At 37.2% G+C, this 13,817-nt stretch overlaps 1 protein-coding gene across 2 annotated transcripts in view; it reads right to left on the reverse strand.

Annotated features, from left to right (window-relative positions):
* PKP2 (plakophilin 2) overlaps positions 1–13,817 on the reverse strand; it is a 92,656-nt gene that overhangs the window by 2,428 nt on the left and 76,411 nt on the right. The window contains exons 10-11 of one of the 2 annotated variants that reach the window (XM_049625270.1): positions 8,500–8,653; positions 1,521–1,710 (exon numbers count right to left, since the gene is read on the reverse strand). In XM_049625270.1, coding sequence (XP_049481227.1) covers positions 1,521–1,710; positions 8,500–8,653 — 344 coding nt within the window. The remainder of the gene's footprint in view (positions 1–1,520; positions 1,711–8,499; positions 8,654–13,817) is intronic. The other variant, XM_049625271.1, reaches the window with a different exon arrangement.

Below are 13,817 nucleotides of genomic sequence, written 5' to 3' on the forward strand. Positions count from 1 at the left end.
ATCCTATGACTCTGAATATGGTCTTCCTTCCCTATGAGGCTTGCCAGAGTGGGGCTGCAGAGCACAAGTACTACAGGATACCAGAGACCCCTAGGCTTGCCCCTGTGTGGCCAGGCACACATTTGTCTACCATAGGTAGAGTCTGTTTGCTTTGCAACTCATTATAATTGGGCTGTAACATTTCTTCTCTTGCTTGTTTATAAAAGTAACTTGTATTTAACAAGTCAAACAGTTCAGAATTGTATAAAGAGAAAAATATAATAATCTTCATGTCCTCTTTGGATCCCATGTCTCTAAATTAACTAATAGTAATGATTTTGTTATACAAGGTTTTTCATTCTCTTCCTCACTTTTTTTTAATGGGGAAAATTTAAAGACACAGAAACAGTGATGTGGAATAACTTATATGCATTAGAACTTCTCAAAAGGGAATAAGACATGGAAGAGATGTGATAGAGAAAACCAAGAAAGCAAGAATTTGATTATGTTGCCTCCTACTTCTTGTGTTATCACTGCTTCTTTTAAGCCACTGGGGTGATACTGGCTCCAGATTTAAGTGAGGAAAAGGGCAATCCCTGTCCATAGGACTTCCACGTTGCCTATATTCCGCTATTCTTAAATCATAGTTATGGCTCTGGGAAATAAGTGAATTCATTAGGTCAATAAAAGGCTGGAATGTGCTACCCAGAGAAGATATGGCATTTGACTAGCTTGATACTTCATTTAAAAATTTTTTTAATTATTTTTATTTTTAAGGTTTTTTTTTTAATGTTTACTTATTTTTGAGAGAGAGAGAGAGAGAGAAGGAGGGGGGGGAGGGGGAGAGAAGGAGGGGGGGGGAGGGGGAGAGAGAGAGAGAGAGAGAGAGAGAGAGAGAGAGAGAGAGAGAACACGAGCTGGGGAGGGGCAGAGAGAGAAGGACACACAGAATCCAGAGCAGGCTCCAGGCTCTGAGCTGTCAGCACAGGGCCTGACATGGCTCAAATGCATGAACCAGGAGATCATGAGCCAAAGTCAGATGCTTAACCGACTGAGCCACCCAGGTGCCCCTAATTTTTTAATTTTTAATTTTATTTTTGAGAGAAAGATTGAGAGAGAGTATGAGAGTGAGCATGAGCAGGGGTGGGGGGGCAGAGAGAGAGAGGGAAACAAAGAATGGAGACAGGCTCCAGGCTCTGGGCTGTCAGCACAGAGCCTGATGCAGGGCTCAAACTCACTAATTGTGAGACCATTACCTAAGCAGAAGTCGGACACTTAACCAACTGAACCACCCAGGTGCCTCTAGCTGGATACTTTAGAAGAGAATGGGCAACTATTGGGCTTGGAGAATTCAGTCTTTCACTTGCTTGATTACTAAGGATTGAACCAAATGATTTGGCCCAGCGTTATAATCTTGTTCTTTGGCCACGTTACCCATGGTCCTCAATGATTGCACATTCACAGCTAGATTTACAGATGGGTGTTGGGAGTGGTAGTGAGGAAAGGGAAGAGAGCCAACAGGCAGATACTACAGGACTTACACATCGCCTGAGCTGATAGTCATGATTTTCTGCAGGCCCCCAGTGTTTAGAAGGTCCCGTGCATTCTGGTAACTATTTTGGATTATATTGTTCAATGTGTAGCAGGCAGAGGCTGTAGTCTCAATGAGAAGGTCAGTACTCGGGACTGTGTCAGGAATTATGGAAACCAAATCAGGTAGAGTTTCTTTGGCTATAAAATGAAAGAAGAATACTTGATTAAAAAGGTTGTCTCTTAATCCGAACATCCCAAGATATTTTGGGTAAAGAATATTTTAAAAAGAAACACAACTGGTTAAGAAATATATGGAAAGATGTAATCTCTCTATTATTCAATTTTTAAAAATATTCTTAAAAAGAGGATACTCAGTGCTCAGTACACTGGAAATCTTTTGATAGAAATGACAATGACAATTTGACAGAAACATCAAGAATTTTAAAAACTTTCACATCCTTTAATTTAGTAATTCCACTTCTGGAAATTCATCCTAAAGATATCACTTTAAAAATAGAAGAAGCTTTATGCAGAGATTTTTATTATAGTATTATCTATAAGTGAAAAATGATAAAATGCCCAAGTAACTCAGTGATAGGATACTATCAAAAACCAAGCTGCAAAGAATATTATACATCCCCCAAATATTTATGAAACATAAGAAAATATTTGTTAATATTCTTTATGAAAAATTAATATACTTAAATAATCCATAATATAAACATTAGAAAATACGCAAAAGAAACCTGAGAAGAAATACACTAACATATGAATAGGACTTGTTCTTCTACAACAATATTGACGGTGATCGAAAATTTTTTAAAAAATTATCTGTACTGCTTAGTTTCATCAATGTACAAATAATACTAATATTTAAAAAGGAGAGGGGCGCCTGGGTGGCTCAGTTAATTAAGCGTCCGACTTCGGCTCAGGTCACGATCTCACGGTCCGTGAGTTTGAGCCCCGAGTCGGGCTCTGGGCTGATGGCTCAGAGCCTGGAGCCTGCTTCCGATTCTGTGTCTCCCTCTCTCTCTGCCCCTCCCCCGTTCATGCTCTGTCTCTCTCTGTCTCAAAAATAAATAAACATTTAAAAAAAATTAAAAAAAAAAAATAAAAAGGAGAAAAAAACTATTTTATTTTTTCACTCTGTATGTAAGTTCCTGGCTATCTATTTCTCCTGCTTCTATTTCTCCTCACAACTCTTGAATACAGTGTTGTGTTTATCATGGTTGTATAATGAAAACTTCTGCTTAATTTTCTTTAAAAAAATTTTTTTTAAATGTTTATTTTTGAGAGAGACAGAGTATGAGCAGGGGAGGGGCAGAGAGAGAGGGAGACACAGAATCTGAGGCAGGCTCCAGGCTCTGAGCTGTCAGCACAAAGCCCGACACGGGCTCAAACTCACCAACTGTGAGATGATGACCTGAGCCGAAGTCAGACGCTTAATCAACTGAGCCACCCAGGTGCCCCAATTTTGTTGTTTTTCATCTGAGTTTATGTGGCACCCTGAACTGCGCACTTCTCTAGAATACTGGATTGTAATTAGTTATGTGCCTGTCTGAATTCCAAGTAGGGCTATGGGCTCCTGAGAACAATTACCAAATTCATCTCTGTATTTCCAGCATGAATCACTATGCCTAGAACAGAGAGGTGTGCAAAAAAGGAAGTGAACAATTGTCATCCTTTGATAATATGTGGACCTGATTGACAGGAAAGACACACCTTCTGCTCAAAGACCTGAACTCTGTTTTCCACGGTTATTAAAGCATCACAGCACAGTGTTTAGAGCTCAGAGCTCAGTCTCTGAAGCCACATTTCTTCCGTTTCAGTCCTGCCTCTGCCACGCAATGGCTGTGTGGTTTGGGCAAGCTGCTTAACCTCTCAATGCTGCATTTTCCTAATCTATAAAATGGAATAATAATAGTATCTACTTCACAGGGTTGTTGTGAGGGATTAAATGAGTTAATGTGTTAATTGATCACAGCACCCTGCAAGTAGTAATCTCCCAATAGAAACAAATTATTATCAGAAGGCTTCCTCCTTTTAATGTTAAATCACAGAATTAAAGGCCTTGAGAATGTGAATTTTCTTTCCACTGAATTTGGATGGACATCATGGAATTAAGTGAATTTAAGTGTAATTAAAATGAGGGGAGGTTTATCAGTGGATCATCTTACGAAAGCATGAGGCTACAAAGAAATAAACCCACAGTTATATTCAATTAATCTTCGACAAAGGAGGCAAGAATACCCAATGGGAAAATAACAGTCTCTTCAACAAATAGTGTTGGGAAAACTGGCCAGCAACATGCAAAAGAATGAAACCAGACCACTTTCTTACACCATACACAAAAATAAATTCAAAATTGATTAAGGACTTCAGTGTGAGACCTGAAACCATAAAAGTCCTAGAAGAAAGCACAGGCAGTAATTTCTCTGACATCGGCCATAGCAACATTTTTCTAGATCTGTCTCCTGAGGCAAGGGAAACATAAGCAAAAATAAACTACTGGGACTATGTCAAAAGAAAAAGCTTCTGAACTGCAAAGAAAACAACCAGCAAAACTGAAGACAACTTTGGAATGGGAGGAGATATTTGCAAATGATATATCTGATAAAGGGTTAGTATGCAAAATATATAAAGAACTTATACAACTCACCTCCAAAAAACAAATAATCCAATTTAAAAAAATGGGCATAAGACATGAATTGACATTTCTTCAAAGAAGACATATAGATGGCTAACAGACACATAAAAAGATGCTTACCACTGCTTATCATCAGGGAAATACAAATCAAAACTATAATGAAAAACTACCTCTTACCTGTCAGAATGGCTAAAATAAAAAACTTAAGAAACAACAAGTGTTGATGAGGATGTGAAGAAAGGGGAACCCTCGTGTGCTATTGGTGGGAATGCACATTGGTGCAGCTACAGTGGAAGACACTATGGAGGTTCCTCAAAAAATTAAAAATAGAACTACCCTACCATCCAGTAATCGCAGTACTGGGTATTTACCCGTAGAATACAAAAACACTAATTCAAAGGGATTTACGCACTCCTATGTTTATTGCAGCATTATTTACAATAGCCAAATTATAGAAGTAGCCCAAGTGTCCACTGATAGATGAATGGATAAAGAAGATGCGGGGTGTGGGTGTATTATATGAAATATTATTCACCATAAAAAGGAATGAAATATTGCCATTTGTCACAAAAGGGGTGGAGGTAGAGACTATAATGCTAATAAGTAAAATAATTCAGTCAAGGAAAGACAAATACCATATGATTTCACTCCTATGTAGTATTTAAGAAACAAACCAAATAAATAAAGGAAAAAAAGAGATAAAACAAAAAAACAGATGCTTAACTATAGAGAAGAAACTGATGGTCACAAGAGGGGAGATGGGTGAGGGGATGGGTGAAATAGGTAAAGGAATATTAAGAGTACACTTATCTTGATGAGCACTGAGTAAGGTATGGAATTGTTGAATCACTATATTGTACACCTGAAACTAATAGAACACTGTATGGCAACTACACTGGAATTAACATTTAAAAATTGCCAAAAAAATAACAGATAATCTCATCAGAATTTTACAGATAAAAGCCTCATCACAGTTACAGGCTGCATAAAACAAATTGAACAACTTAAAAAAATTTTTTTTCAATGTTTATTTATTTTTGAGAGAAAGAGACAAGAGTATGAGTGGGAAAGGGGCAGAGAGAGAGGGAGACACAGAATCTGAAGCAGGCTCCAGGTTCTGAGCTGTCAGCATAGAGCCTGATGCGGGGCTCGAACTCACGAGCCGAGATCATGACCTGAGCTCAAGTCGGACACTTAACCGACTAAGCCACCCAGGCGCCCCAAAACTAACTTTTAGTGCAACCTACTTCATTAGTAAGAGGATTTGGATCAGGCAGGTCACCATAAACTCTGATGTGACTGTAACATAATAATCCTTTGGATCTATTCCATAATGAAGGAGAAGGCCAGACCTATTTAACAAAACACTGGTCCTCCCTATAATGCTCAGTAGGCATCACCTACAGGTTACATGGCACTTGAATTAACAGGACCACTAAAATGACAAACTGGAATAAATATAGATATTGGAATAGAAACTTTCCTCCCTCTTCGCCTTCTTCTTTGACTCCCCTTTTTTCTTTCCTTTGTTTCTTTCTGTTTTATCTTTTTACGGGCTACTGACACACGTTGCACACACATGACATGAATGTTACAACAAGATGAACTATTGGTGATTGAGGAGACTAAGATTGCTACACATGCAATTAAGACATTCTTCTAGATTTGGCCAAGAGTTAGAGATCAGGACTGAGACAAACTCGAGCACACATTATCACAATCTCTAAAACATGCCTGAAATGTAATGAAAAATGTATTTGAAGTTATTCTGTATCATTTGGTTTGCTTTTATTTTGTTAAAATTAACTCTAATAATTTTTAGTTAACCACTAGATGTATGATCCAATTTTAATAGCACGATTTATTTAGTTCTCTCTTTGTCTAAACTTTTATCATAGGTAGATAGGTATAGAGAGATCTCAGGAATAATATTCACCTAATGTTACCAATGGTTATTTTCCAAGTGGTAAGAGGAAGTATTTTTTGCTTCATTTATTATGCTTTTCTTAATTTCTTGAATTATTTAAATGAACACGTATCTTTTTTTAATTGATGTTGTTATTATTTAATAAAACCATCCAGAACAATGATTTTCCACTTACCTAGCTTCTGGTTAAAAGTGACAATTATGGAATGAGAAGTCACATTGCTAAGCCATTAATTGTTAATATAAAAAAAAGTATGAATATTGTAATTACCCAAGCTGGTCAACAAAATTTAAGATGCAATGTATGAAGGCCAGAAGTCACTCAAAGTAGGTAAAGAAAGAAAATAGATAAACATTAAGTGTAGTGAAATACAAAAAACCTTGATTCTGCCAAGGCCATTTCCCGCTCCATTGAAGAATTAAATACAATGCTTATTTATAAAAAAATAAAGTATGGGGCTGTATTTGTATCTTCCCAACAGTTAGAGGATGGTTGAACCTGAGACCAACAGCATTTCTGCCCTGAAGGTACATGCATAATGTGTGGAGCACAGTTATTTCCATCGGCACTGTTTTAAAGATGGAGTCAACATTTCCTTTAGGGAAAGAAAAAAAAAAAGTCAAAGATAATATACCTGATTAAAGTGCAACACAAAAGTCCACAAAGGACAATGAGGAGAACACTTTCATAATTTTCAGAGTGCCTAAGGCAAGGTTTCTTTCATATTCACTGAAAAATTCCAGGCTCTCTCTATATTTATTATGGGCACGAAACCATTGTATGAAACTACCTCTCCGATGTTGTGCTGCTGGTTGGCTTTGGAAATGACATTATTAAGACATAATCAGACTTCAGTATCTCTGGTGCTGTGTGTGTGTGTGTGTGTGTGTGTATGTGTGTGTCCACCAAAACAAACGAGCATTTGTTTATAAATTTAGTGGAATTTTGTGAAAAACTAGTTTTCAAGTTGTCAGAAATGACTAATTTATGGAGCATTAGAAGCATGACTGATTTTTGGCATTATTTTCCTATTATCTCATTTTATAGTTTTTGACTTGATTCACAAGTATTTATCAGGCATTTCTATGTATAAAGCAAATGAAAACATTATTTGATGGTGTGAACAGTTATCACCTTTGTCAATAATAAAGACTCTCAAAAATAAAGCAAATGTTTCACTGTATTCATTTAAAAACCATCTATGCTGAATCCACTATTCAGTATACTCCTCCTTTTTGTCTTTTTTTTGTGTGTGATCTGTTCATTCATTTTTTTTCTAGTGCAACAAGGACCAAGTCTCTTCTTCTTGTTCTTTTTTTTTTTTTTTTTTTTGAGAGAGAGAGCGTGAACAGGGGAAATGGGCAGAGAGAGAATCCCAAGCAGGCTCCACGCTTAGAGTGAAGCCCGATGCAGGGCTCAATCCCACGACTGTGGGATCATGACCTGAGCCGAAATTAAGAGTAGGACACTCAACTGACTGAGTCACCCAGGTGCCCCAAGGACCAAGCTTCTAAAGTGAACACCACTCTGTGTACACTTTCAATGTTTCAGAAGAGCAGCGCTTAAGTAGGCCACCCAGAGAGCATCCCGAAAGCCAGGTGCATAGGTTAAAAAGACTATCCACAATGATACAACTGAAGGCACAAAAACATCAAATATGTACTTACCTTGTTAATTACAATTAGGTCTAAGTTTCCCTTCTATAGTAATTAAAACCAAACCAAAACAAAACGCCGGATATTAAGAAAAATCCTATTTGAGACCCTGGGAGAAAGCGGACCCTTGATGCCTGGGTGCAAAGGCCAGGTCTATTTTATCACATTTTGCTCCTTAGTCACATTTTCAGTTCATCATTGCAAAAAAAAAAAAAAAAAAAAAAAAAAAAAAAGACACCTGATACAATGTTTTATTGCATTTGTATTTTTTTTCAAATTTAATGTTTATTTATTTTTGAGAGAGAGAGAGAGACAGAGCATAAGTGGTGGAGTGGCAGAGAAAGAGGGGGATACAGAATCCAAAGCAGGCTCCAGGCTCTGAATTATCAGCACAGAGCCCAATGCAGGGCTTGAACTCATGGACCACGAGATCATGACCTGAGCTGAAGTCAGATGCTTAGCTGACTGAGCCACCCAGATGCCCCTATATTTTCTTTTCTTTCTTTTTTTTTTAAGTTTATTTACCCATTTTGAGAGAGAGGGGAGGGAGGGAAGGGGCAGATAGAGAGGGAGAGAGAGAATTTGAAGCAGGCTCTGTGCCGTCAGTGCAGAACCTGACATGGAGCTTGATCTTGCAAACCATGAGATCGTGACCGAAATCAATAGTCGAATGCTTAACCAACTGAGCCACCCAGGTGCCCCTGAATTTATATTTTCGATATGTATTCGCTACACCAAGACACGTTTGCTGACTCACCAATTTCATTCTGCAGAGAGAGATTCCGAGACAAATTCCTCAGCAGGGAGACCGCTGTCTTTTTCACACTTGGATCACCAACATGCAGCATCTTCCGGGTGTGCTGCAGGCCATTTTCCTTCTGGACAACTGTCTGAGCTACTGATGTTGGCATCTGTTGCGTGAGATATATCTTATCAATATCACTGCATTTGACTTCACACTAATTTTAAATTTCTGTAGATTACTAGAGACTGTTAAAACTAAAGCTGTGATGAAACCATCCTGAAGATACTTCCTTTAAATTCTTATTACGTTTTCAATTTTATTACTGGAGAAAAACAGCTTATCAGGTATTTTTAAATAGAATATTGGATTTGGTTACCTACTATATTTTTGCCTGTTCGTAAATAAAATGGGCCTGTCTTTTCCTTTCTTTCCTCTTTATTCATATCTTCAGCTCAGCATTGTGAAAAGGATACAAGGATGATGTTTTAGAATCAGACACTAGTGTCATGAAATTAGTTGCATAATGTTTTCCATTTTTCTATTTTCTTGAACTATTTGTGTAATGTAAGTATAATCTCAACTTTGTGGGTCTGGTGGAATTTACCCACGAAGACAACTGAGCTGAGAAAAATTTTAAAGGCAGATGCCTTTGATTAATATTCGATGTATTTGTTGGCTTAGTCACCTTTTCTGTTTCTTTTTGCTTAAGTTTTGGCATTTTACATATCTTAATAAACTTGTTCAATTCTAAAAAGCCAGTTTATTCTGAAAGAGATATTGGGCCTTTAGAGAAAAGAATGTATGGCTCATTAGATTATTTCTAATTCGATGCTTTCAGTCAGAGGCTGTGTATGCAAGTTGCTGGTCCAGGTCCAAGTCCACTAGAGACCAATCTTATTTGGAATTAGGTTGGCAAATTAGTTTGAGTACTGACCAAAACCTTCCTGGCATCAATAAACCTCTAATACAGGGATCTTGGCTTGTGTCTACAACTTTATAGATTTCTATCTGAAGCTAACTTGAGGCCACCTGCCAGAAATTCCCACCATTCTTCAGGGTGTCTATCTTCTCTGTTTATCTTATCTAAATACTGCTTATTTTCTCCTCCCTCCTGCAGATTTGCTCTTATATTCTCTACTATACTTTTTAGAACAAGGGTTCTGAAGATTGGATCCCAGAAAGGTTTTAGGGAGAGGACAGCAAGTCCTTAAAGCTATTTTTGTATTCGGGCATCTGGCTGGTTCAGTTGGTGGAGCATGTGGCTCTTGATCTCAGGATTGTGAGTTTGAGCCCCATGTTGGGTATAGAGATTACTTAAAAATAAAAAATAAAGAAAACTTATTTTTGTGTTTATAATAAAATTTCTCAGGGAAAGGGTTTATAACTTTTATTAGATAGTCAAAGTGTCCAAGACTCAAAAGAAGTTTAATAACCACTATTTTAGAATGTTTTATTGTAAACAAGTCTGTCACACTAACTTGTAGAGCACTCCATTAAACTATTTGCTCCACTCTGAGAAGAATCCTTCCTCTGTAGCCATCCAGAAGAGGCTATTTATTCTGTACCACTCCCGTGACTTGGGCACAGAGGTAGGTTAGCATTCCTCTGTCTTCCCAATGGCCCGTCTAGATGTCTTCCCTCACACGCAGTAGCTCTGTCTTCTGAGTCATGGCCATCCAGCTCTATCACTCCCATAGCATTTTCTTTGTCATCTCAAGGCCTACCGTTCCTTTCCCAACATCCACTGGAGGCTTCGGAGCCAGGCTCAGAGCCTTCTCCACTCCACATTCACTATAGATGACCACATTAATCATGTCTTTGTTCCTAGACTTGCTAAATGTCACTGGCTGTCATCTCTTCCACACATCAGTCATTCACTTCCGTGGTCATACAGAACCTATTTCATCCCAAAATACCTTGACTCTGAAAACATAAACTCAAATGTTATACTCTGAACACAATTTCCTGTTCACTTTGCTCTCTGTCCCTCACTCCTACTATATTTCTTCTTCAGCCTCATCAAGAATTCCAGTGCCCTTATCTCAACCTTTACTCCCCACACCTCAAGTTGCCAATACTCTTCTGTTTTAACTTTCTTTCTTATTTTGACTAGTTGTACATGAACCAACACATCACAAACTATCTTTCAATACCCTTAACTCTCTTATCATTCTAGCTTATTTTCTACCCACCCGGTATAATTGCAAAACTGATTTTATACTTGGCCACCAAATACTGCTAGAGTAAATAGTGCATTTGTGGACTGGTACTTCTGCGAAGTTATGGTCTCCAATCTCCACTAGGAACCAAATGTTGCCAGTCAACTTTCTGTTTTTTAAATGCCAGTTGGGGATTCAAAGCCTCACACCAGAATGACTCTTCTAAAATTTAATCTGATTATGTTCCACCTCAGGTTTAAACTCTGTAATGACTCTCCATTGTTTCCAGAATGGTCTTCAGATGTCTTCGTCTGGCCTGGTATCCATTTTCCTCTTTCCTTATCATTACTCCCTAATTCTCTAGGTTACAACTATACTAAACTGCTATCTCTCCTGCTAGAAGCTCCTTTAAAGGAAGAAATGGATCTTATCCAACTCTTTTTTTTTTCCTTTCGGTGCCTTGTACAGTGCCTAGAACATGAGAGGTCCTATGTAAATATTTATTGAACTGAACTATATGAATAATATGTTATCAAGTTTTCCTAAAGATTTACTATCATCTCAGAAGATCAAGATAGATTAAAACATCACAAGATATTTATTTCTTAAAATTTTTATTTTCTCTTGAGACATAAGGTGCTTTTAAAATTAAAATCTTGTTTTGTACGTATATCATACTATACCACCTAATGATATATTCTTATATATAATAAAGCGCTTTGATGTTAGTATATAAAAATGATAATTGGAAACATGCAAGTCTAGATGAAGTTTGGATTCTCAAATGATGTTTAATCAATCAGGGGAAAGAATAGCTAAATATTAGTCTTATTAATTCTGATTCGTGGAGGGAAATGAGAAAGTGACGTGAGGTGGTCTTTAGAATTTGCTCAAAAAGGAAAGTAAACAGACAGATTTACCCAAGAGATTTTTGTATTCCAGCTCTAGGGAATATGTGAGAATGACTATTAGTCAACTATTTGCAAAAAGCACTTCTAGTTCATATTGTCCTGATTACTAAGGAGGTTTTAAGAACCTTTTCAAATGTTTATTGGCCATTTTGTGAAGCACCTGTTCAAGTCTCTTGCCAGTTTTCTTTGGATTACCTTTTGATTATTAATTTGATGAGTTTTTAAAAAAATTTTTTTATGTTTTATTTTTAAGAGAGAGAGAGAGAGACAGACAGACAGAGAGCGACTAGGGGAGGGGCAGAGAGACAGAATCTCAAGCAGGCTCCAGGCTTCAAGCTGTCAGCACAGAGTCCAACACGGGGCTCGAACTCATGAACTGTGAGATCATGACCTCAGCCGAGGTCAGACGCTTAACTGACTGAGCCTCCCAGGCGCCACAATGAATTGTCATATTTTCTACATACCAACCTTTGTTACTTACACACGTTGAAAAAATCTTTTTCTACTTTGTGGTTTGACTCTTTACTGTCTTAACAATGTCTTTGGATAGCATAGCACCATAAGTTATTAATTTTAATGTAGTCAATTTATAAAACACATACTTTATAGTAGTACTTTTTGCATCCACTTTTATCTTTTTTTTTTTTAAAACAAGATGGTTTTTTTTTTTTTTAATTTTTCTTAACGTTTATTTATTTTTGAGACAGAGAGAGACAGAGCATGAATGGGGGAGGGTCAGAGAGAGGGAGACACAGAATCTGAAATAGGCTCCAGGCTCTGAGCGGTCAGCACAGAGCCCAACGCCGGGCTCGAACTCACGGACCGCGAGATCATGACCTGAGCCAAAGTCGGCTGCTTAACCGACTGAGCCACCCAGGCGCCCCTTGCATCCACTTTTAAATAATCTTCCCCTATCATGAAAATATCCTTTCACAAGCTTTATAGTTTTGTCTTTAACATTTAAATCTCATTGCTGTTGTAACTTGTTTTCTAGTAAGGTGTGAGGGTAGGGGATATGTTTTGTTTTTTCCTAACAGATATGAAATTAAAAACTTCTAAAGTGTTTTAGAAATTTGAAAAGTGCTTATTTCAATGGTTTTTAACTTTAACTATGTGATGTTTAATTAACTTATTTCTACTGATACATAACTGACACACATTGTATCCATTCTAGTTTAGGCTCTTTGCACATGACCATCAACTGCTCAGTGCTATCTCAGTTATGAACACAAGTTTAATAGACTGGATATTTCCTGAAATTATTTTAAATGCCCTGCTTTTCATGTTTTCCTATTCAATGATTCTTTTTGGAAATTATAAAACCAAGTATTTTTTTATCACACAATTTAAGCATAACAAAATTAGGAACAGTGATAACTAGAAAAGATATATATGTAAGTTAAAATTTTCATAAAAAGCATCTTTTAACTTAAAAGAACATATCATTGTCCCATGGTGCCAAGGATTTTCTCCTATAAATCTCCAGTCAAATGAAACTCTAACAATTCTGAGTATGGATTAATACCGGTTCAGTGTAAGCCTCCTTTCAGGGAACTGGTCTAACATTAGGTATGATTTTAAATGCCTCGACACAATTAGGACAGTTATGAGGCTATCTCCAATGCTTTGATTCCTTTTGGACTTAGAATCTCCTAGTGCCTTAAATTCCTATTTTGTTTATCCCAGTTAGATTATTACCAAACACAGGGATTTAATCTTATTTACTGCTATGTGCTTAGCTCTAGGCTAGTGCCTGCTATACGGTAGGCACTCAAAAAATGTTTGTTTAATAAATGAATGAAGGGACTTAAGCTCTAGGTAATAAACTACATACTCAGAACTTAAGTAGTGTGTTTCTGTATGTAGTATCTATCCTCAGGAACATGGAAACATTTCTGGACTGTTTGGATTCCATGCGAGATCTTGGACTGGAAGAGGCTAAAAGCCAAGCTTAAAGGGTTAGCTCATATTGAACCATACTCAGAACACAGTGGACTCGGATATCCATACACATACATGTATACCAAGTTAATTCCTGGCATTTTCTTTTAAGTTGGCTGGTAGTTAATAGAAGGGTTTCTGTAGTTTGGCAAAGTGAAAAAAAAAATGGTTTTGGGAAACCTAGCATGGGAAAATGGGAAGGTAAGAGGACTGTGTCGTTCCTGGTAGTTTCTTGTTTCCTTCTCTTCATGCACAAGTAAATTTTGCAGAAAATCAGAGAGGTTAAAGTTTTGTCATATACATAGATATATATACATAT

This window comes from Panthera uncia, chromosome B4 (genome assembly GCF_023721935.1).
Source record: "Panthera uncia isolate 11264 chromosome B4, Puncia_PCG_1.0, whole genome shotgun sequence".
Classification (NCBI taxonomy): Eukaryota; Metazoa; Chordata; class Mammalia; order Carnivora; family Felidae; genus Panthera; species Panthera uncia.